Raw genomic sequence first — 24,507 nt, forward strand, 5'->3', positions numbered from 1 at the left:
AAAATTCTTGAGTATTTTTTTTCGTACTTGGATTCGAATCTAATCACCAACAAAATTGTATAGATATGGGTAGTGTCCCGCGGTTTCCTTGTAACAATTGCCTATTGCCATCCCTATTTTGTTTTTTACTTACCTTTCATTTTTTCTCTTTTTCTTACCTTTTCATTTTTTCTCTTTTTTTTTTTTTTTTTTTTTTTTTTTTTTTACTCCCATAAAGATTTCCCACAAGCAACTCAAGGTTCCTTAGATTTGCAATATAGTAATTGCTAGGCCACCTAAATTTACATTGACCGGTGCTTAATGGTGCCAGAAGCTTCTTTTTGAAAATTTTCACCTTTCACTTGGTCAAAGACCACCAATTTTATTATGAAGATTAAAACCAATTCATCTCCAGTTTCTCATTTTATATCCGAGTATTTCCAAATCCCTCCCTAGTCTTCTCCAGCCTCTCCCTCTCCCTGAAAATGCACCCCCCTTTGTTGCAATTCATTTTTTGGTTCTTCATTATCGTAAGCTTGATCCTGTTAATTGCTCCAAAATCAGCGTTTGCCAACGATGGAAATTATTCAAGCTGCAGCACGCGGTTCAGATGCGGAAACATTGATACCGGTTATCCTTTCTGGGGATTGGAGCGACCAGAAGATTGTGGTTATCCGGGGTTCTGGCTTAACTGCAGCGGTAATGTTCCAGAGATCACAATCATGTCAGTAACTTACCAAGTCCTTAATATAGAAAGCGGAACTAGAAATCTTAGGCTTGCTAGAACTGATTATTCAGAAGACGTTTGTGTCCAATATCTCCGCAACACCACTTTGACGACCGGCGTTTTCGAGTACAATTCCAATACGCAGAATATGACGCTTTATTATGGTTGTCGCCCTCTTGCAAATATTCCAACTCTGCCTAAAGGACTCTCCAGTCAATTTCGGTGCGAGATAAATGGAACTGGAAACGTAGGATATTATGTAACGAGGAATATTACATAGTCGTCCTTTGGCGAACTTGCCAATCTAATAAGCACTAGCTTGGGATCTTGTAACGACAGCGTCACCGTTCCAGTCCTGAAATCTGAAGTTGAGGTAGTGGAGGACAGTCGAACTACAGAGACTCTGATAGAGGCGCTTAAAGTTGGTTTTGAGCTGCTCATGTATAGGCTCCGGTGGGCAGTGTGGGTACAACCAGGACTCGAGGGAATTCTTTTGTTACTGCTCAGGTGGATCTTATCTGAGCACTTGTCCACAAGGTACAACTCCTTTCTTCTTAGGCGTGTTTAAAATCACGTGTAGAGGGAATGTTTAACCATTGAAGTCATGGGGTGTCAGTTTTCTACAATTGGAAACTGATTTATCAAATATCTAAAACTAAAAGATGATGTTTTTGTAAGTAGTTTTTCAATAAATACTTTTCATAATAATAGTAAATAGATGTTCAATTTGGTATTCGAAACAACAATAATTCAACAACCACTCCCAAGTTCAGTTGGTATGGTTAGCGACTGGTTTATGGCTTGTCAAGTAGGGCCGGAGCGTTGCATGCACGGTGTACTGACCAAACATATTTCCAATATGAAAGAGAAAGTCAACGAGGAAACTTCGCTGCGAATACTTACAAAGCAAAGCGCGTAAAATGGTCTTTTCCTTTCTTTCCTTTTCTCTTGGCTTCTTTTTTCTCAGTGGACTTTAGATTTCCAATTTGCAATCTGCGTTTACACGTATCTAAGTAATTTCGGTTAGTTTTAACATGACTCACACGTTTCCCTCTGAATTCAATCAATACCCCTGCAAATAATGTTGCATGCATGCTTAAGTCTTTTTAAGTCAACTCAATGTTCAAATTCTCAAGTCTTTGTTGGAAACTTGAAAGCAAGTTCCTACACTTCATGTCAGGCATATCTTTCTATATCCCCTAGGAACACTATGCTCCTCAACAAACAGACTCCATTTTACATACTAATCATTCTGTTCTTCTATCCCATCTCTTCACCCAGAAGCAATGCACTGCCGCCGTTTCCTACCATCACTCTTTCCACTTTCTTTTTTTCTCGTATTACTTGTCATAGTTAGGATTCCTCAGTCATTAGGGAACCCTGACGGCTACAGTGCCTGCCGTGATCCACGGTTCGAATGTGGAGGCATCTCCATTGGTTATCCTTTCTCTGGAGATGGCATACCACCTGGTTGTGGGCATCCTGGTCTGCAGCTCTATTGCGAAAACAATATTGTCACCATAGAGATTCTTGATGTAAGATATCAGGTGCTGCGCATCGGTGAGGATAACCAAACTCTGCAGATTGCGAGAAAGGATTTCATGACTGACTTTTGTCACCCACAATTTGAAAGCTCCGCCTTTGATTCTACCCTCTTCAACATTTTTCCTGGTTATACCAATGTTGCTCTGTTTTATGACTGCACATCTGCGATCCCACATAGCCTCGGAAGCTACGATTGTAATGGCAGTCACAAGAATGTTTCCATCATATCATCAGCTTTTATTCGTGAAGTATGCGCTCGTAATATCACTGTTCCGATTTCTGAAACTTCCCTTCCAAGAATTGCCAATTCCGCATCGCTTTTAGAAGAAGCTTTAAAAACAGGATTCGAGGTAGAATTGAATGTGTCTTTGAAGGTGGATAGCAAAGCATGTCAGAAGTGCAGGGATACCGGTGGAACTTGTGGTTTTGACTTTCAGAATCACACAAATTGCTACTGCCTAAATGATCCTGGGTTGTCTTTGAAGGAATGCCCTCCCCCGCCCCCCTCCCAAGCCAACACCGCCGAACAAGGTTTGCTTTTAAACTTTTTACTTTCTATGTGTATTTGTCATTCTTTGCTTTTTAGTTTCTTAGAAATTGGCAGAAAACAGAACAAACAATGAAAAACATACTTCAAGTCAGAGAATTAGTATAAACTTTTTCAGGTAAAACGTTACCGCTTCACTACCAACACGTCTATTTTAGTTTAGAATTAAGATCAATTCTGAACTAGTCAAACTTTTGGTACGAGTTTAATCTGGTGGACTATTCAATTTGCCATTAGGTGAAACATTTGTGGTAAGGCTATAGATTTCTTAGTTTTAGACAAGGAAAGAACTTTTCCCTCTCGACTTTACGTGTAAGTTGTACTAGTTAGCTCAAATGAGAAACGTATAACCCAAGAACTATAAATAATCTTTATGTTATTGTAAAAATTAAAGAAAAATTTCGAAAAGCTTTTCTCATAAAAGGGAAAATGGTCCTTAAATTAAGAATTTCTTGTTTGTCACCAAACCCACACATCACAATTCATCCTATTTACATCAAGAATCAGTCAGCTCAGCCTCTGTGATTTGGTCTTCTTATTTTATCCTAAATATTAGTAGTACCAGGATGCAAATTGCACAGAGAAAGGAGGTCACTGACAATGTTGAAGGGTCTAAGTAATCCTGCAGAATTGGGGTCAGGGAAGTAAAGTATAATCGTCTTTGTTAATTATCAGAGTGAGTATTGCCTCACAGAATCATAAATTAGTCAACACATTAAAAGATCTAGAATAATTTTCTAGTTTCAGAGAGAGGCTAACTTACACACTAAAACAAGTAATTAGGAATCTTCAACATTATTCTTTAACCCATAGGGTCCTTTTATAGTGCCAAATACAATAACCTTATCCTAATATAATTAGTAATATTCTCCTAATAGAATTAGGAATTATTATTCTAGTCTAACTAGATTTAAAGAGTATTTTATAAGGTATACTAATTTAATTAGAATTAAACAATCCTAATTAAATCACAATTCAAGACTATCCTAACACATTCTTCAATTAGGAGTACTTTAGGCTTTGATAATGGTTCTTCCTAAAACAATTTCGACCTTTAGGCTTCAACTTCTATGAATTGTGTCTTATTAGGATTCAATATGCTCCTGGAGATTCTCACTGAGCTACTGCTTGACATTAGTTAAATCCCCTATAATATTGAGCAACTGCTTGACAATATGCTCATGGATACGGCATAAGGACCAAAATCTTAGAATATTGATCTGATTTTGCTGACCTTGGTGATTTTATTTTAAAAGACAACCAGTTTGTCTGTTTCGATATTGCTATTTTCAATTATAAAATCAGTTGATATTTTCAAGTGGCTTCTTTCTTTGACTTTTTAAGAAACTCGAACTCAGTTTATACCTTCTGAGTCTTGAATTTTAGCGCTAGAATATACAGATTTCCCACATGCAACTCAAGGTTCCTTAGATTTGCAATATAGTAATTGCTAGGCTACCTAAATTTGCATTGACCGGTGCTTAATGGTGCCAATAGAAGCTTCTTTTTGAAAATTTTCACCTTCACTTGGTCAAAGACCAATTTTATTATGAAGATTAAAACCAATTCATCTCCAGCTTCTCATTTTATATCCGAGTACTTCCAAATCCCTCCCTAGTCTTCTCCAGCCTCTCCCTCTCTCTGAAAATGCACCGCCCTTTGTTGCAATTCATGTTTTCGTTCTTCATTATCATAAGCTTGATCCTGTTAATTGCTCCAAAATCATCGTTTGCCAACGATGGAAATTATTCAAGCTGCAGCACACGGTTCAGATGCGGACACATTGATACCGGTTATCCTTTCTGGGGATTGGAGCGACCAGAAGATTGTGGTTATCCGGGGTTCTGGCTGAACTGCAGCGGTAATGTTCCAGAGATCACAATCATGTCAGTAACTTACCAAGTCCTTAATATAGAAAGCAGAACAAGAAATCTTAGGCTTGCTAGAACTGATTATTCAGAAGACGTTTGTGTCCAACATCTCCGGAACACCACTTTGACTACCGGCGTTTTCGCGTACAATTCCAATACGCAGAATATGACGCTTTATTATGGTTGTCGCCCTCTTACAATTGGTCAATCTCTGCCTAGAGGACTCTCCAGTCAATTTGAGTGCGAGATAAATGGAACTGAAAACGTAGGATATTATGTAACAAGGAACATTACGGAGTCGTCCTTTGGCGAACTTGCCAATCTAATAAGCACTAGTTTGGGATCTTGTAACAATAGCGTCACTGTTCCAGTCCTGAAATCAGAAGTTGAGGTAGTGGAGAACAGTCGAACTACAGAGAGTCTGATAGAGGCGCTTAAAGTTGGTTTTGAGCTGCAGTGGTTTGCGAATGATTCTTCATGCGACTCATGTATAGGCTCCGGTGGGCAGTGTGGGTACAACCAGGACTCGAGGGAATTCCTTTGTTACTGCTCAGGTGGATCTGATCTGAGCACTTGTCCACAAGGTACAACTCCTTTCTTCTTAGGCCTGTTTAAAATCACCTTTAGTGGGGATGTTTAACCATTTCAAGTCCTAGGGTCTCGCTGTCCTGTACCATTCACCAGTTTTCATTCTCTTTTATTGCTGCCTAATTTTGGCCTTTGGGGACCGTCAAGCCGGGCGCTGAAGAACATTTTCGATTAGGAGATCGTTCTTCTGTCATTCAACCAAACAATCAAGCGTTAGGTGGATTTAGTTTTTTCTGATTCTTTATTCATTTAGTGGGGATGATCGCGACCGTTTAGAGCAATAGTAAAGTGTCCATAAGCCTGCCATGTTAAAAAAAAGGACCTTCCCTCCTGTTTCAAAAATTGACCCGTTCCAGTCTGGTGTTGCTCCATGATGAAAAAACCACGGATCACTAGGATTATAATATTTTGCAAATTGGGATGAATTTTATTAATTTCTGCAACCCTAGTGACTAACAAAAAAATGGGTCCAATGGTTACAAGACAAACTATCTCTATCTATGCTTCAATAGAAACAGGAAATATGTGGGTACATTTTCTGTATTACTTGTATTTGAGTTCTCATGCTTGAGCATTTAGCTCAATCGTTAGTACAGATATCCTAATAGGTACAGTTACTAGATGAGTCGGATTTGTCCTAGGTCTCTTATAGGATTAGTCAAACTCATCCATTTGGCACTAGTTATCAAAATTTTCAAAGAGAAATTGCTTTTGCTTAACTTAAATCAAAATTCTCGGTGGTTGATGTAGTCCCATCAGTTTGTCTTCTATGTATTGACTAACTCGACACTTGACAGCTTCAGCTGTTGACTTTCTTCCATTCCCATACAAGTTCATCTCCAATTGTAAACTTGCTCATTTTGATCGAAATCTCTTCTTAAGAAGCCTAGATTTCAATGGTATTAATTAGTGCATCAATCTCAGCATCAATTTTGTTTTTCATTATCATAACTTAGTCTAACTTAACTTAAAACGCAAGTACCCTAAATAATATGCTCTTGTATCACGTATTTTCATCAATAATCAATCAGCTCAGCCTTTGTCAATGTCTTATGGCCCTTATATGCTCCAATGCCTACAATGCATTCACCAACTCTGTCATTATTAGTTTGGATAAGTCCTAGGAATCGTTTAGAGAGGAGATTTTTAACTCAAATCTTTCAAATGTACTAACACACACCTTCTCAACTACTGTCTTTTTTTTTTTTTTTACATTTCTTCTCCTAATAACCTCACTTAAATTAACAATTTTCATTAATTTGTCAATATAGTCCTTCATTGTTTCACTGCCCTTCGTCATTAACCCTTCTGTGATACACAAACACACTGCAGGAAGCGTATCGCATAGACTGTATGCGGTAACATAAAACAACACAGCAAGCAATCCATAAAATGCCAAACACCAGCACATGTAGGGGTTCCTTAGAGTCTGTCATGCAATCTCAACTTCAACACTTTGGAGGCCTGGGGGGAAAACAAATACACACGATCATCTTGTCCTGAAAATAATAGCAAAGGGAGTATGTAAAATAGTTGCACTAAAGAGGCCTAAAGCTTATAATTGGGCTTGAAAAGCCCAATTTAGCGTTTCGTAATTTTGAGCCCAACAGCTGATATATATTTCTTTTAACATCATTTTAAAAATTTTTGAGAAATAAAATAATTGTGAAATTATATTTATTATTAAAACATGTGTACTCTGTTTCGTGGATACCTCTAATAGAAATTGCAATACATCTGGAATGCTTAGGATTACCATTGGCCCATAAGATAATTCCAGTTTATGATAGTAAACATAGGGCAAACAAGTGGCAGGTAATAACGGATGAATTCACTTGCAGGATGTTTCGAACTGAGCCTTGATTAACAAAAGTTTTTGGGCCAAGTTTTGATTAATAAATTCGAATAGAGGTTTTTTTTTTTCTTTTTTCTCTGGTCATTCATATTTCAACTAACATAACGGGTTTTGACTGTTGCAGATGAAAAGAAACCCGATGTCAGCCTTATAACAGGTATTATTTGGTACTATCATTAACATATTGCATTGTTTCCTGAAATATTAGTATATCGAAAAAGAAGTTGAGCAATCTCTTGCTTTATCTTTAGGCTTTGGAATAGCTGGTGCGGTTATAGCTGGTATACTTCTAGGCATGGGATTTTTATGCCTCAAACAACGGAAGGAAAATTCAGTGCATCTCAGACTGCCGATGAACCATAATGGAAGCATTGAGGCATTCATTAAGAAGTATGGTTGTCTTGCTCCAAAGCGATATTCATACATAGATATTAAGAAAATGACAAATAAGTTCAAGGATAAACTAGGTCAAGGAGGATATGGCAGTGTATACAAAGGAAAATTGCCAGATGGTCGTCTTGTGGCGGTGAAAGTCCTAAGTGAATCAAAGGGGAATGGCGAGGAATTTATGAATGAAGTGGCTAGCATTAGTAGAACATCTCATGTCAATATAGTGACTCTTCTAGGCTTTTGTTATGAGATATCGAAAAGAGCTCTAGTCTACGAATTCATGCCCCATGGATCGTTGGATAAATTCATTTATAATCAAGGATCTATGAATCAACCTCGTCAATTAGAGTGGAAAACTTTGTATGACATTGCACTTGGCATTGCTAGAGGACTAGAATACTTGCATCAAGGTTGTAACACAAGAATCTTGCACTTTGACATAAAACCTCACAATATCCTTTTAGATGAGAGCTTTGGTCCCAAGATCTCTGATTTTGGTTTGTCGAAATTATGTGAAAGAAAGGACAGTATTATTTCCATGACAGGTGCTAGAGGAACAGCTGGATATATTGCTCCCGAAGTATTTTGTCGAAACTTTGGAGGAGTTTCTCACAAGTCTGATGTCTACAGCTATGGAATGATGGTCCTTGAAATGGTTGGAGGAAGGAAAAATATCGATGTCGAAGTGTCCCAAACCAGTGAAATATATTTTCCCTCATGGGTTTATAAGCATCTTGATCAGCCTATAGATTTGAGTCTTGATGGAGTAACAGGTGAAGAGGAAGAAGAAATAACAAGGAAGTTGATTGTAGTGAGCCTTTGGTGCATTCAAACCAGTCCATCGGATTGGCCATCAATGACCAAGGTGCTAGAAATGTTGACAGGAAGTCTTCAATCATTAGCAATTCCACCTAGACCTTTTGTAACTTCTCCTGTACGACTCCCTAAAGCTTCTTCCACAACGTCATCGTTGACGTTGGCTTAGTTTGGCATTTCATCTTCAATCGAAAATTGTAGTGAAAAATTTATGATTGAAACATTATGGTCGAAGATCAATTACATCGAATTATTATAATGAAAACTTATGATTTTTCCTCTAAATGTTTGACATTGTAATGGTAAAAGAGTTGCAAGTTGCGCCAAAATAAAAATGTCTTAAAAGCGCATGTCCATAAGATAAAATTGGACAAATTCATATAAGAAAATGATTAAAATTCAAATAATGATATACTGTAATTTTGTTTTGTATCAAATTACATTCAATTAGGAAAAAACTTTATACTTAAATACACATATACATAAATTTGCTTGAATTAAAAGTTCTTTTGCCGAAGAAATACTTTCATTAGACTTTGTTAATTATTTTCATAGTAAAAACTTTTACAATGTAAGGTATCATACTCCTTATATTGTATTTTTTTTTCCATCTTTTTTTTTTTGGATGTTTCAAATCTATGTTTTTTTTTTTTACATAATACTTAAATAAGTTCTTAAATTATTTAAATAAATTTAAATAAATTTTTATTTTTTTATTGCGTTCAATCAAAGCTCGATATTTTTATTTTGAATCAAATAAATATTTATAACTAATGATTGACTAATAAATTTTTTTACATTTCAAATTTATTTTTCATGATTTTTGTTACTTTTTGACATTAAAACTTATGGAACATCACGTTATAAAAAATTTTAAATCATATATATTATATTATATTATATTATATTACAAGGTACAAGATTACCAGATAAGGAATGTTAATGTGGATGCCTATGTGGACAACCTAGTTTCATGATATATAGAATAATCCATAAATTTATGTTATTTATCAAATAAATCCAATTCAACACATTATTTAAATATCAATGCCTTGTAAAATCTTTCAAAAATTATTCTCTCTTTTTCTTGGTTGGTTTTAAAAAAATCTATCTAATTATGTTATCCATTATTCTAAATGACGGCATATATCTCTTCTATAAACTGAATATCTCATACCAAAAAGCATCATTAAAATGTAAATTCTAATAAACATATTTTTTTTTTCAATTTTCAACTTTCCTTTTAAAGGTATATTACTTTTGTGATTTTACTGTTTATTTACATCTGTTTTTTTATAAGCCATAAAATATTTCATTGACTAAATGTGGTTACATAAATAAGAAAACAAAGTTAAACTCCTATACTGCCACCTTATACAAAATCTGCCCGAAGGAGCTCTGTACAAAATGAAAACTCACCGCGTACAACACTAAAAATTCTAAAAACATAGCTCAAAAAATTGACACGGCCTAAAAGCATTCTCAAGGGATCAACAGAAGCATTTCACAAGGGTCAAACAGGGCTCAGCAAGGCCACACAAAGCAATAACCACAGCTAAGACTATAGCCAGCATCCTAGAACGGAATATTCCAATGTAAATCAAGGGCAGTAGTCTATGTAGCCACCCAACTTTCCCAGAAAATTCCAACGCAGCAAGCACCTTAACAGATAAGGTACAGTCGGTCCTCTCAGTTTAACTAGTCTGCTGTTATCCCTCATATCCACGCCATGAAGAGCTCGTCCTTGTCCACCTATCCTTTTCAAGGATACCTGCGCAACCATTGGCCTCTTTTGTAGATATTTGTGCATTGTATCGCATCAATCAACTCCCCAATGTTCATCCATCGATTGAAGTATCCTCCACTAATTTCAAGGTCTCCTCATTGCGTTTAGGACAAACTAGTTGCCACCTTTGAATCCGACTCCACTGGTAAGACTTTCTTCACTACCCACTTCCATTTAAAAAAAAATTTCAAGGGCAACCTTAATCATTAACTTTATTTTCCTTGTTTGTTATTAACTTGAGAAGAACTCGACAAATAACTAAATTTAAAAAAAAATAAAAAGAGAAGACAAAAAATAGTGGGACGTATGTTGACTGTAAAATGGCACACTACCTAACAAAAGGAAAATTCTAAGTCTTTGCTCATCTTAGTCTAGTATTCCCTAAAAAAAACAAAAAATAATTTATGCCTAGACTATCAGACATTAAATTGATGAATAAAGGATGCAGAGAAACATAGGTGCATGACTATAAAGCCAGGATACTCGACAGTGAAGAAGGAAGACAAACAAGGGACTCAAAGTGCACCGTTTCAATAAGGCTTTGCATAGTCTTAGAATAGCATACAAAACTCACCGTTTCACTTGTATTTAAAAATTAGTTAGCTAGGAAGTTAACTTTACTCTTTCCTGTTAAATTAACATACCTGTACATATATATATATACCTTGATGTCAAGTTTTTACCTTAATGAGATATATTCTGACATTTCTCCCATACGTAGGCACACTCTTCTCCATTTCTAACATAGGCAAACAAAGCCTTTAGTATTAGGTAATAATATGGTTCATGTCTTACTGGCATGTTTGATTTACAAAATGCAATAGAAGGGAAATTAAATAGTTATTATGTAGGAATATAATAAGGTAGGGATAAAATAGAATCAATATATCTAGTTTGGTTCATAGAATGAAATTATCATTTTGATTGGTAAAAATAATTTTAAAATAATAAAAGAATAAGTTATAAAACAACAAAAACATCTTTTATTATAATCTAATAAACTTTTTGAAATTTTGAAACTGATCATATTTTGAAAATATGTTGTTATTAAATTATAATTTGATAATAATTTAATATGTTATCATTAAAATAGTATTAATATATTATTAAAATACTAATTATTTATTATTAAAATATTATATTTTAATATTAAAATGTTAGTATGATTTTTTATTTTTTCTTTTTTCTCTTTTAATATTATATATATATATATATATATATATATATATATATATATATATTAATATTTGAAAGATACCTTCATCTCTTGCTCTACTTTTATTGGGACATTTTGGGTAGTTAGTATTTTAGATGAAAGTGGGGGCATTGGAAAAAGCTGTTAACAATTTCAAGAATATGTCTAGACAAGTTTATTTTCTTAGCATTTTCTTCTTTGGTCTAACTTGTCTTGCGTTTCAATGGGTTTAACACGAAGTAGCCTTCTCCTTGCGGGTAGGGGAATTTGTTTGCCATTATCATCACTTGTCAATAACTAGTCAAAAAGTAATAATAAGGGTGACTGCTGAAGCCAAAGCAGCTCTAAGGATGTTCATAGCTGGAAGAATTTGCAGCTAAATCTTCTATAACTTCAATTCTCAAATTTTTGTAAGGCCTTGAGTGCATCCATATTAACATTGAAATTTGTATGGTATCTTTGATTTTTTTTATTGTTTTTAAATATAATATCGTTGTCCTATAATATTAATTAATATACATAACTATTTTAAGAACAAACTTTCCAATTAAACAACCGATAGTAAAAATACATGGATAGAATTTAGAAAAATAAAGAAAATTGAAAAGTTAATAATATAAATAATTTTAGAAGACATCAATTTATCCATCCATCCATTCTTACTATGGTTGCCTTCTTAAGATACTAATAAAATTATATATTATTTACCGTTAGAGTACTTTAATTATTGTGTTTGTTAAATAGAATATTTATTTTATTTTAATATGCGCATCATTTTTCAGTCATTTAAGGAAAATGTAATAAATTTCATTAATAAAGGACTTTTTATTATAATAAGTAACTTGGGTTAGCTAGGTTTGGTACCTAATAAAAAAAATCTTCAAATGTTTCAATTTTTATTATCTACCACAAAAAAATAAAAAACCAGAAAAAGAATCTGGCGGAAAAGGGTGGGTAAAGTACTAGTTTTTTTATTAAAATATTAATAATTGATAATTTAATATAAAAATATTAATATAATATTTATTTTAATTATTTTAGTCTTTCCTATATTTCTATTTTTTTTACTTTCTTTCCATTTCTCTAATTTAGTGTCAACCATTGGAGATGTCACCAGCCTGATGAAACGTTGCACTAGCGCTTCTTGCTTTAGATGTTAAATTCTTGTACGCACCTTTTAGGACTATTGTATTATCCTTCTCTTTCTACTACATTTGCTTTGGTAATTAATAAAAAATTGTTGAAAATAAAAATTGTTCAATTTTTTTAACAAGGATTCGACTTTCACCCCTTTAAATAATAATAATATATAAATTTACTATTGAGTAAAATTTTCAAATATAAATTTTTAAATCCGTGAATTATAAGTTTTAAAATTTATTACAAAATGAGTGATTTAAGTTTGTACAATCTTTCTTTCACCATAAAGTTTTCTTTTTTCACATTAACGTATTTAACTTATTAACAAATATATATGACTTTCCTGCTTAAAACACTAGATTCAATCCGTCTTTCCATTTAAAAAAAAAAACCTTTTCACTTTCTTTGTTATGATAATTAATACATAATCTTCACAACAAAACAAAGTAGAAGTGAAAGACAAGACAAACTTTTGTTTGTTGTGACATGACACAATTCAAAATTGACTTCGTCAAAGAAAATACATACGTTTACTTTTAAGTCTAGGCTATGATAGGTTCAATTACTAACATAAAAAGATATTGGGAAAATTACTTGAACTCGTGGCTGACTGTCATTCCTAAAATATCCATCATCTCCATTTTTTGTGTCAAAGCGATTACAAACAGCAGATAACATACTGGTTGAATCCGGACGAAAACAGAGACATGAGCGCTTCTGCTATGCATCATCTCCATATTACAGCAGCTTTTCTGTTTGTTCTACTAGTCACAATCTTTTTGTCCATCCAAGCTCCGGTTTGTTTGGGCAGCGACTATGAGAAATTTGCAGGATGCAACCAAACTTTTCATTGTGGGATCATCGAAAATATCAGTTATCCCTTTCGGCAGCGAGGTAGCCCAGAGTACTGTGGTCAGCCTGGATTTGAGTTATTTTGCGAGGACGGTAAACCCATGATTACAATCATGTCGCAAAGTTACCAAATACTTGAGTTCAATATGTCTCTTAAAGCTCTCACTGTTGCTCGAACTGATTATTTGTATAGTCTTTGTCCGAAGCACCTTGTCAACACCTCTTTGGGTCTTGGCCCTTTCCACTCTGCATGGAATAACAAGCAAATAACACTTTATTATGGTTGTCGTTCCCCCGTGGCAAATCAGTCTACGGAGCTTTCTGATCGTCAGTTTCATTGTACCATAAATGGAACTGATGTGTTAGGCTACTTTGCGATCCCGCCTGCCCTTGGCAACCTTTCAGCTACAGTGAGTGATGCCTTGGCATCATGTCGTAGCAGTGTTATTGTTCCAGCATTTGCTTCTGTAGTTCAGTACTTGGAGTACAATTCAAATTCAACAAATCTGAATGTTGCCCTTGCTAATGGCTTTGGACTAGAGTGGACGATTGCAAATGATTCCCCAGGTACCAAATCAACTATCTTGATTACTATGTATAGCAGTAGGTGTTTGGGGTCTTCTGGTTTTTGTTGTTTTAGGCGAGATGTTGGTAGCAGACCCATCCTGGGTCTCTGCTTTATGATCATTTGTTTGATCATTGCTTGGCTATGCCAAGGCCTTGTATCATTTTACATGATACTTTATGAATATGAGAGTATTTTGATTGAGAAAAAAAAATCAACTATCTTGATTATTTGTTTGCTAGAATTCTGCTGTACGGACTCCTTTAAAACACATATTGTTTTGCTTAATTTCAGAAGGAGGGGATTCGAATATAACTTTTTGAGTAGAGGATATGGGACCTTTGATTTAAATACTCAAGTGAAACACTTGAAATACAGTAACTAATGACTTGAGAAAAAATCTCTTGCAATTTGGAGCCTCAAAGACAACATGTCGATTATTAGTTGTTTAAATTCAGTCAAGGTTAAAGACAATCATTTTACTGTGTTAGCAGGCCTTTGCTTAGCTTAACGATTGTTCCATGGAACATTGCTGTTTTGCCTTTACTCACCTTATTTTTCTTTGCTTTTCTCCCTTTTCTTTTTTGATTACAGGGTCATCAGATGGCATCAATTTAAAGCTTAAATTAATCATAGGTACTACACTAGACTCCTTTGATAAAGATTTGTGTTTTATATCCATTTGGAAGAGTGAATAGTAACTAATATTTCTAATTAAGTTGATTCACCATTCTCTGAAATAGGTTTGGCAGTGGCTGCAGCTACTATTATTGTAGCTGGTGTTGTGGTGGTTACCTTCAGGCTTAAGAATATATCATTGTCAAGGGGAATGTTCATGAACTTCAATCAAGGCAAAAGGAATGACAGGGAAAGGATTGAGGCATTCATTTTGCAGTATGGTTCTGAACTTACTCCAAAACGATATTCTTATGCAGACATCATGAAAATAACCAAGTCATTCAAAGACGAACTGGGTGAAGGGGGATTTGGCGCAGTATATAAAGGTAAATTACCCGATGGCCGTCTTGTTGCAGTGAAAGTCCTAAGGGAATCCAAGGGGGATGGAGAGGAATTCATTAATGAAGTGGCCAGCATTAGTAGAACTTCCCATGTCAATATAGTGCCATTTCTGGGTTTTTGTTATGAGGGCTCAATGAGAGCTCTAATCTATGAATTCATGCCCAATGGGTCTTTAGATAAGTTCATTTGCCATCAAGGATTGCCACGCGAAATCCATCACCTAGAGCTGAAAACATTGTATGAAATTGCAATTGGCATTGCTAGAGGGCTGGAATACTTACACGGAGGTTGCAACACAAGGATTTTACACTTTGACATAAAACCTCACAACATTCTACTGGATGAAAACTTTTGTCCAAAAATTTCTGATTTTGGTCTTGCTAAATTATGTGAGCTGAAGCAGAGTATGCTTTCCATGATCAGTGCTAGAGGAACTATCGGATATATTGCTCCAGAGTTTTTATGCCGAAGCTTTGGAAGGGTTTCCCACAAGTCTGATGTTTATAGCTATGGGATGATGGTCCTTGAAATGTTTGGCGAAAAGAAAGATGTTCATATTGAAGGGTCTGAGACTAGTGAAATGAACTTTCCTTTACAGATTTACGAGCACCTTGAACAGGGAGCAGATTTGAATCTTAAAGGGATCACAGTTGACGATGAAGAAATAACAAGAAAGATGATTATAGTGAGCTTGTGGTGCATTCAAACTAATCCATCTGATCGACCATCAATGACTAAGGTCCTAGAGATGTTACAAGGAAGCATCCAATCTTTAGGAAAGCCACCGAGACCTTTGCTGTATTCTCCTGCAAGATCTCCCCAGAACTCATCCACAAAAACTTTATTTTCACAAACTTTTGTCATGGACAACAGTCAATCAGAGTTCTTCTAGTGTAAGAAATAAATGAATTCATCGCAGCTATTGAACTTCTCAAACCATATTCAGTCGTAAGTTCATAGTTATATGTCTGGTTCAGTCTCCAATCTGCTACTCGGCTCATGATGCTAAATACTCAGTAGTCCTATTCGAAAATATTAGATAACCTCCTTAGTTTAACTTAGATATTTCAAGAATTAACTCATCTCAAAATTCCAAGATTAACAAGATATCATTGTCAACAAAAACAGAACAACTTGGCATACATATCAACATTGTTCAGGAAACCATCACTCACCTAGAAGCACATTTGTATGTATATATTTATATATATTGATAAGCCAATAAATTTTATTCATATTATCGAACGAGATGAGCAAAATTTCTCCCTTCTAGATGAGGAGAGATTTTCTTCTCATTATTGCCTTCAATATGTTGCAACACCACACCACTACCCTTGTTACAAACCAAACCCGTCTGCCATAAAACACTCACCTCCCTAACCAAAGCAAGAACTCTACCAGCACCTGTGCAGAAGACATTGACATATACCGCCAATCAAAATCTACCCATATTATAAGCCTTACATCTATTTACACCTTATATCCCTCCACTGATAGAGATAGTCACAAATCAACATGGGATAAAGCACCTCCAATGAAACGGTTGAAGCCAATCGTCTACTCCGAGAATAGATATAAAAATTTTTCTGAATGGTGTTATAACTAAAATAATAATTATAATTATATTTTTTAAAAATATAAAATTTACCGAAAGAAAATTTAGATTAAATTCAACACAATTTTATTTAAAAAATTGTTGATTATAATCATTAGTAGAATTATGTTGGTGTTACCCAAGACCTAAGTAGACAATTTTTTTTATTTTAAAATATCTTTTCACGACTTATGTATCCAAAACCTATTAAATTTACCCCATTTCTCATTAGCATAAATTAAAACATTAGAATTAAACAAAATATGATCTTGCATAGCAAATTATCAGGTTCAACAATTCACAATTTGAAAAATTTTTATTCATTAATCAAAACTAAATATAATTATCCACAATCCACATAAAGTTTAATACAAAAATTAAATAATCAAATAATATATCTACAAAAAAAAAAAAAAAAGACTCATAATTTTAAGATATTATTTGATATGTAATGCTATTTTCTCTTAGTTAGATTATAATTATGAACTCAAACTATCAAATAATCAAAAAATATTTAGACATGATGTATTTAAAAACTTAATTTTGGTTGAAAATTACTTATAATTGAAACCTAAATGAGTTATTTTGAAAGAGTGAAAAACACAGTCAAGAATTGAGAAGAGTAAGACTTGAATTTTTAGACAAAAAAAGTACTTTAGGTTTTGACTATTTTAATAAAATATTAAATTATAAAAAAATTATCTTTTGATATAATATTTAAATATTACTATATAAATTAATTTTTGATAAATCTACTTTGATTTGGAATATTTGACTCCACCCTTTACAAATTTTTGATTTGGAGTCATTGACCCCACACCCTACAAAATTACAAAAAAAAAAATAGTAAATTCATTAGTATATTAACTATATAAAACTTTAAATTAATAGTATAACAAGTAAACTCTCTCTGAAATAGATCCACCTTTAGTTTGCTCCAATTTCTTCTCGAATCATATTCATGCAGCACATCACCCCTTCCTTTGCAAGGCGGTCCACACACCCATTGTACTCATCCAAAGCAATCTTATATCAATTAATTCCAATAAATTAGAGTTTCCCTCTCCTTTTGGTCTTTGGATAGGGTACTCTCAGTAAACGATGTCATACCAACTTTAAGTGCACCACAGTACCTTCCTGCTTTAACTACAATACAACTTCTTGCATCAAAGGCATCTCAATCCTCTATTTAGTAAATTGCTTTCTTTTTACGAAACTGATTTATCTTCTTAAGATCCTCTAATTCAACTATTTCGACCCTCATTGCATTTGAAACTCCCACTATCAATTCTCATCACAAATTACTAAAACACACCCCTCCATGAATATCCTTTTATTATTATCATTAAACCATAAATAATCAAAGCACACCTGTCCATAAATACCCCTTTATTTTTCCCATTAAACCACAACACCTATTGAGTCAATGATACACTCAAATTAGTTCACCTCTCCCAATCATAACATTTAATTCCATGAATAATTCATATCAAACCATGCCATGCAAAATCACTGATTAATATCTCAAATTTTAACCACCCAATCCGACTCACCTCTAATTCAAAAAATCTACATTTATCCATTAAAATATCTTTAAAATTGTAAAATGACCCTTGCACTTATGAATCACCTCAAAACCCTTAAATATTCAACTTTCATTACACTTACCACCAAGCCTCACAGCTCCTAAATCATGTTTTCTCTCTTACTCCCATTCCCAGCAAACACTTAAAGATTCTTTAATATCACCCTCCTCTTTCAACAAATAAACCTTGCTCATGGTTTCAAAATAACAAACAGTCACAGCAAACACAAACACAACATCACCAGACATGAAAAACAGCCCCATCAAACAGAATACAAACAACCTAAAACAGTACAAGAAGACACAACAAAGTCATAAAGTGATTCAAACATACTACATTCAACCAAACTGCCAAACACCCAAGTCACGAACAGCTCCATTTTGCCTTGAGTAACCAATCTCAACCTTAATTGACATTGTACACCCCTTTCATAGTGATTAATTTCTGAATTATTATTTCCTCCGCTACTTTTACCGTCATTTTACCGAAAACTCCAGCATTTTTCTTAACCAATCCCTATATTCCGTTTAAACATGAACATGAAACCAATCTTGTAGGACAAGTTTTCATTCTCCTTCATTGTGCCGGACACTAACAACGGGCTCACATCAGGCAATCCTGGTTTACAGTTCCAAAATGTCTTTACAGCTTATCTTGAAAACCATAAAAGAAATTAATTTAGATAACAACTAAGAACCTCTTGAGCAAGGAAATGGAACTCACAACAATCCCAGAATAGTTAACACATGACTATACAAAACCCAATACCACAGACAAAAAAAAACAAACAAACAAAATTGACTGCAAATGAAAAGAAAAATTAATCTACAACAATTTTTAACCAAAATATTTAGAAGTAAAGCATTGCCTAAATTAACATCCCTTTAAGTTGGTAATCTTCATAAAAATGTACCAGATATAACTGAAGACTTTTTCTGCTTTTCTCCTACCCTTTTTTTTTTTTTTCTTTTTGAGCTTAAAGACTAAACATTTTGAGGAGTGTGCAACTCTCAACCTTTTAACCAAAACAAATAGGGTAAAATACCTCCCGTTTTTTAAATTTTGATCGAAATTTCATGAAAATTAGTTAGTTTTCAAAATGAACAATCCGTTCCAAACATCTAAATGACGTTAATATTAAATATAAAATATCTAAAATTCTCTTTATCCTTTTTCTATTATTAGACTAAACAATCACAGTTGCACCAGATGATGATTCCTTAGTGACTTCAGGCCAGTAAGAAAAATTCAATTGGTTGGACGACCTTTGGAGAATAAGGTGTAACAACATTGAGAAGTACATGGCCTCTATTCAAGGCTTGACCACTCCTGTCTTTAATTCGGATATTGTGCTGTATCATCACAGTAAGTTGTTACCGCATTTCTCCAGTGTAGCATCTCAAGCTTAAACTGTCTGAACCAACACTTGCAAGAAAGTAGCATGCAATATTGTCTGAATGTCCCCTTGATGGGCTGTCAAAAGCTTGGCTAACTTGCCACATGTTCATATAGTGATGCACAAAGGGATCAAAACAGCTCGTACTTCAAGCACGTGGAACCATCTCATCTAGAAGTCTTTCTTCATTTTCCCTGTATGCATATTAAACTTGAATCAAGCCCTAAAGTTAGAATATTACATAATTTAAAACTTTCAATATGCAAGATACCATGAGAGGCTGTTTATAGTAATACTCCATGATGATTGATTAGAGAAGAAATTTCCACAGGATTTCACAATTCGTAGAACATCAGTTAGTCAGTAGCTTGTCACCTTTGCGAAGTACCAACTCTTCTATCCTTTAGCTCCGCCTAAAGTTTAAGCACATCAGTTTAAGAAGTAAATAAGAAAGATAGGTAGGCTTTGCTTCTCTAGAGTTTACTACGAGGTATCACATGCTATTTTGAGAAGATGTAGGTGTATGAATAATGAGAAGAAAAAACTTATTCTTACCAGTTTGAGTTTCAAATCCAGGATAGCCTGCCGTCGCTGATATGCAAAAAACTTCAATGACTGATAACCCAGAAAAAGGAAAGTCAGGTTTAAGTCTAGGAACACACAATGAAGAGACTAATAAAAATTATCTATGAAAGGATAAGAGCAGTAAAGTCGTTTGAGATAAAAAAAAAAGGGCTTACTCCAATTCTCTGCAATTCAATAGACTGCCGTAATGCTTCCCTCTTAGTTAAAAGGTTGTTAGTCATTAGCTTCAAAGGGCGTCGATAATTTTTTCCTCGGTAGATGATTAGAGCATGACCTTCCTTTAGCTTCTCGACTGAAACCAAGATCCCACCAGTCTCTGCTACAAGAAATTTTGCAGTGTAAATGACTCGTGCAAACACTCTCTGCATTGTGATTACCTTGACAACTTCTCTATGCTTCCAGTGTTGATACACTCCTTCTATGACGCCATTAAAGACCCCACGCCTGCCTGAACCATATTTAAACAAAAACAAAATCAAGAGAGAGAAATTTACACCTGACCAAGAATGATGAATTTAGAGGATAAAAAATCAGCAAAAAAGCTATCTAAAATTTTAAAACCAATTGAATCAAAAGAGAAAGAAGAATCAATTGCAACTAGAGAGCAGTCTTTCCCTCACCAAGCACTAAGAAACTATTGAGCTTCAATCCTATCTTCCGCAAGCATTCTCTCTCCTCTTCAGTAATGATTTCCAGATCCACATCCTGCTCAGCAGGTTGCCTTGAAGACTTCAACTTCGCTAGCTCTTTAGCAGACTTCTCTATTTTTATGTTAAGCTGCAAAGTGAAATAAGATTGTGTCAGCAGAAAGCAAGAATAAAAAGAGAGAGAGAGAGAGAAAGGGATCTTACGATTGACAGCTTGCGTTCTTGGTTTCTCAATTCCCTCTCTAAGTTTTCCTTTTGAGCTTCCAATTGAAGTTCAAGTTCACTACTTTCTTTTTTCAGGTCTCCAAATCTGGTCTGGATATCCTCAAATTCTGATAAAGTTCCTACAGTGCTAGTCTTTGCCAAAGGTTCATCAGCAACCTGACAGGTTTCAGCCACTTTCACTCGAGCACCTTCTTCATTAAGTTGGCATCTTCTGAGTGCCATTTCTCTCTCCACAACCAAATTAGCAACTCCTTGAGGAAGGAAGTCCTTCCCTCTATAAAGTATTAGAAGGAACTTATTGCGTACTAACAGAACTCCTCCTGTGAGATTCTGCAAGGTCAGATATATTAGTCATGGTAAATTTAGATACTTAGTTGTTCATAATCATAAATGACAAGCATAAATCCGTATGCATGTCATGCAGGAAGGCATATACCAGATTCAGGGCATGGGCATGATGGCTACCCTTTGATCCTTGCAAAAGCCTTGGTTCAAATGAAGTCCTAAAGTCATCTAGACAGCTTTTTTTATGATCAAATTGTTATAGTAATGTCATCACAGCCACTGCACTCAATAATATCACAGATTCAATCATCAAGGATCACAAAATGTTATGCTCAAATCAAAAGATTTTCATGTCAGGCTAACTAAGAGCTTTATCATATTGTTTCACATGTACAGGACACTTGTACAAGCGTGATGCAACTTAGTGATGGCATATATCAAGCTTGTTGACCAAACAAACACAGCTTTGCCCATGGTTATAAACAGAGCAAACTTCAGTGCACCATGATCATATGTACCAAAAACTCAAAAGAATTACAGACTTACCTTGAGCTCGTACGCCATTTGCTCATTGTCAGTATTCTGAATTCCCCACTTTATAGCAATCTTTGCTATGAGACTTTTTTCCCACAATTTTAAAATAGCAGCAGCCAAGCCTTGAAGATTCCTATTCTTCCCTGCAGCAAGAAGAAGAAACCAGAATTAAGAACTCTGAAAAATGCAAACATGTGAAACACTAAACCACAGAGCATAGCCTAGTGTCTCGATTGTTTAAAAAGATTCAAACATCAAAATTGTTGATGAGTTAATACTCATGTATAATGCAGATTTACCCTCAAAATAATTTTCAGTAATTACAGAGGCAAATCTTTCCCCAGATAGACTAGATTGTTTTCCCTTCCCCTATTGTCTATGGTAGTTAATTAAATGGTAAGAATACTACATGCATATGCCACATGTCTATAGCATTGCACAAATGTACATGTCAATAAATATGTGAGCTCTAGCAATAAGTTTATAATAGACGTGGTAGTACCAAGAGCAAAATGAAAAGGTAAAGGATGAGTAAGCTTCCTCAAATATTTCAACTCGTCATCTGTCAAGTTTGGTCTAGTGTTGGGAGGAGAAAGCCTTAATGGAGGCCTAAATCCAGGAACCTCTTCTGGAAGCAAGTCTGCATCAATTGGTAATGGCTTTCGCATCCACCAGTCAATAAAGCGAGGTCCTAAACCATCCAATAATCTATCAGTTTCCCTCTCATACAATGATCCAATTACTGGTTGGTTATTTTCATCTTCTTTCATAAAAATGTTGATTGGCATTGACTCCTTTTCTCTGTCTTCTCTATACAAACCACTCTGCAGAGTACTTCCATTAAATTTTTCTAGAGACATATTAATATTATTGCTTGAAGTAAGGTGACTGAACGTTGATGAAGATATTTCTTGACCATCAGCACATCTAGGATATTTCATTGAAGAAATTTTTGAAGTCAACCCATGACTGCATCCTCTGTAAACGACAAGAGCATCTTTCTTGCCCCATACAACCAAGCCTCTGGTCTTCATCTGTTATAAAACGATTTAGCTATCAGAAACTTTCATAAAACTAAATCCAGGATGTGTTTATTTATCTATGTTTGAAACCCAACAAACTATGATCTTAAGCTCAATATTTCAAACCAGTGATTATTATAATCATTAAAAATCACATCAAAATTAATATTATTTGCAAATGAATTCTATAAAATCAAGAGAGAAAATGTTACTATAAGATACCCTTTCATATAAGAATACTCTCCCTCTAGCACATACATTCTCCTACCAAGTATAGGGGCATTTTTTAAGGGAACAGAACATTGTACTTAATTCTTAACATGTTCAAAATATGAATTGAATCAACTTCAATTCTATAGTTTAATGCATAAAGGGGAAAATATGGTAATTCCTTCTGGCCAAAAGAAATAAATAAATGAGAATTCTTAAACAAATTCTAATCTGAAATCATTTGTGTAAATAAATTTATTCATAAATAAATTCTTTTCTAGAATTGGTTTGCAAATCAAAATGTATTCTGTTTTCATTTGGGTCCAAACCGAATGGAACGATCCCAAAATTATAAAAGATATGATCAACAACTAAAATCCTCGAATCTTGTCACACAGAACCAAAAACTACCAATAAAACGAAGAAATCTCCAAAAGAAAACAAAATGCAAAAGAAAAATACCTCAATAATTTCTCTTGCTCTATCCATATTTCTACACAAAGGGACACCAAATTTTACCATTACAAGCTCATTTTTCCTCCAAGCCAACTTTATCTCATCAACAACAGCCTTAGTTACACCAAGTTTCATCACCTTAATCCATTTCCTCATCCTCATAGCCTTCCTTCTCAACCTCTCAAGCAAATCCTTATCAAGACTAATCTCAGCCTGAGTCAAAAGTTTTTCCTTTTTCATCCTCCTAAACACAACTTTCTCTTCTTCTCTCAACCAAGGCATTTTCCCATCAAATCTTTTCACTTCCCCATCACTTCCAAATTCCTCCAACCAATTCCCAACCTCAAATTCTTCACGAATCCCAATCTGGGTATCTTCCAAAACTTCATTTCCTTGTAGCATTTCCACGTTTCTAATGATCTTTTTCATCACTTTCTTCCCTCTGACCCCACTTTCTTTTCCAAACAATGCCTTGTCAGGTGCCTTGGCCTTGCTGTTTGAGCTCTTTTTGCTGGTGGATTTTGAAGGGTTTAACACTTCATGGGGTTGGAGAAGGAGAGGACCCTTCATCCATGGAGCCGTTGGCATCTTAATGGGGCCATTATTGGGGTCCTTCGAGACTGAGAATTTTGAATTGTTGTTAAGAGAGCGATTCTCTTTGTGAGTTTTGGAAGGGTTTTGGCTCGAGTTCAACGAAGAAGAGAAAGGGATGGGAGAAATGAAGACGGTGGCGAGCATGAGTGATGAACTGCTGATAGAAAGCAAGTAGCGGAACATGGACAGTTGGGTACCTTGTTTCGTTGGTTCTGTTTTTATAGCTTTTGATAATTTGTGAGGGCAAAAACCAAAAATCATATGATATATGATGCATATTTTATATTCGAACTCTAATATTCATTATTTATAAAAGAAGAATTATGCATAAATCCGGTCACATCATATATGTCATGCCCACATTTTTATTTATTTATTTATATAATACTTACTTTAATATATAAAAATTATTCTTATATTAATATTTTAATTTTTTAAAAAATTAAAATTAAATAAATATATATTATTTGATATAATCTTGGCTTAAAAAATTAAAT

The 24,507-nt window shown here is 34.5% G+C and overlaps 3 protein-coding genes across 5 annotated transcripts; 2 read left to right on the forward strand and 1 right to left on the reverse strand.

The window, feature by feature from the left end:
* Window positions 1-426: 426 nt before the first annotated feature.
* On the forward strand, window positions 427-8,603 carry LOC18602017 (LEAF RUST 10 DISEASE-RESISTANCE LOCUS RECEPTOR-LIKE PROTEIN KINASE-like 2.5). Its single transcript, XM_088805763.1, has 6 exons — window positions 427-985; window positions 1,046-1,243; window positions 1,956-2,782; window positions 4,525-5,253; window positions 7,237-7,269; window positions 7,364-8,603. The coding sequence occupies exons 1-6, from the start codon at window positions 465-467 to the stop codon at window positions 8,485-8,487; spliced, it is 3,432 nt and encodes a 1,143-aa protein (XP_088661889.1). The 5' UTR covers window positions 427-464; the 3' UTR covers window positions 8,488-8,603.
* A 4,418-nt stretch (window positions 8,604-13,021) lies between these two features.
* LOC18602019 (LEAF RUST 10 DISEASE-RESISTANCE LOCUS RECEPTOR-LIKE PROTEIN KINASE-like 2.1) lies at window positions 13,022-15,815 on the forward strand. Of its 2 annotated transcripts, none has more exons than XM_088805368.1 (3): window positions 13,022-13,858; window positions 14,451-14,492; window positions 14,576-15,815. In XM_088805368.1, the coding sequence occupies exons 1-3, from the start codon at window positions 13,147-13,149 to the stop codon at window positions 15,766-15,768; spliced, it is 1,947 nt and encodes a 648-aa protein (XP_088661494.1). In that variant the 5' UTR covers window positions 13,022-13,146; the 3' UTR covers window positions 15,769-15,815. The 2 variants fall into 2 exon arrangements, with proteins under 2 accessions (XP_088661494.1, XP_007033216.2); XM_007033154.3 differs by having other exon boundaries at window positions 13,023-13,858; window positions 14,600-15,815.
* A 3,357-nt stretch (window positions 15,816-19,172) lies between these two features.
* CRS1 (maize chloroplast splicing factor-like protein) lies at window positions 19,173-24,243 on the reverse strand. Of its 2 annotated transcripts, none has more exons than XR_001927710.2 (9): window positions 23,423-24,243; window positions 22,231-22,762; window positions 21,741-21,871; window positions 20,889-21,239; window positions 20,658-20,814; window positions 20,193-20,485; window positions 20,008-20,067; window positions 19,724-19,865; window positions 19,173-19,646 (listed from the first exon to the last, which is right to left on the reverse strand). XR_001927710.2 is itself a non-coding variant. In XM_018120398.2 (9 exons), exons 1-9 carry the CDS (start codon window positions 24,191-24,193, stop codon window positions 19,601-19,603), a joined length of 2,379 nt encoding a protein of 792 aa, XP_017975887.2. In that variant the 5' UTR covers window positions 24,194-24,243; the 3' UTR covers window positions 19,173-19,600. The 2 variants fall into 2 exon arrangements, 1 of the variants encoding a protein (XP_017975887.2); XM_018120398.2 differs by having other exon boundaries at window positions 19,828-19,865.
* Window positions 24,244-24,507: the final 264 nt, after the last annotated feature.

The sequence above is a fragment of the Theobroma cacao genome, chromosome 4 (genome assembly GCF_053813885.1).
Source record: "Theobroma cacao isolate CCN51 chromosome 4, ASM5381388v1, whole genome shotgun sequence".
Taxonomy (NCBI): Eukaryota; Viridiplantae; Streptophyta; class Magnoliopsida; order Malvales; family Malvaceae; genus Theobroma; species Theobroma cacao.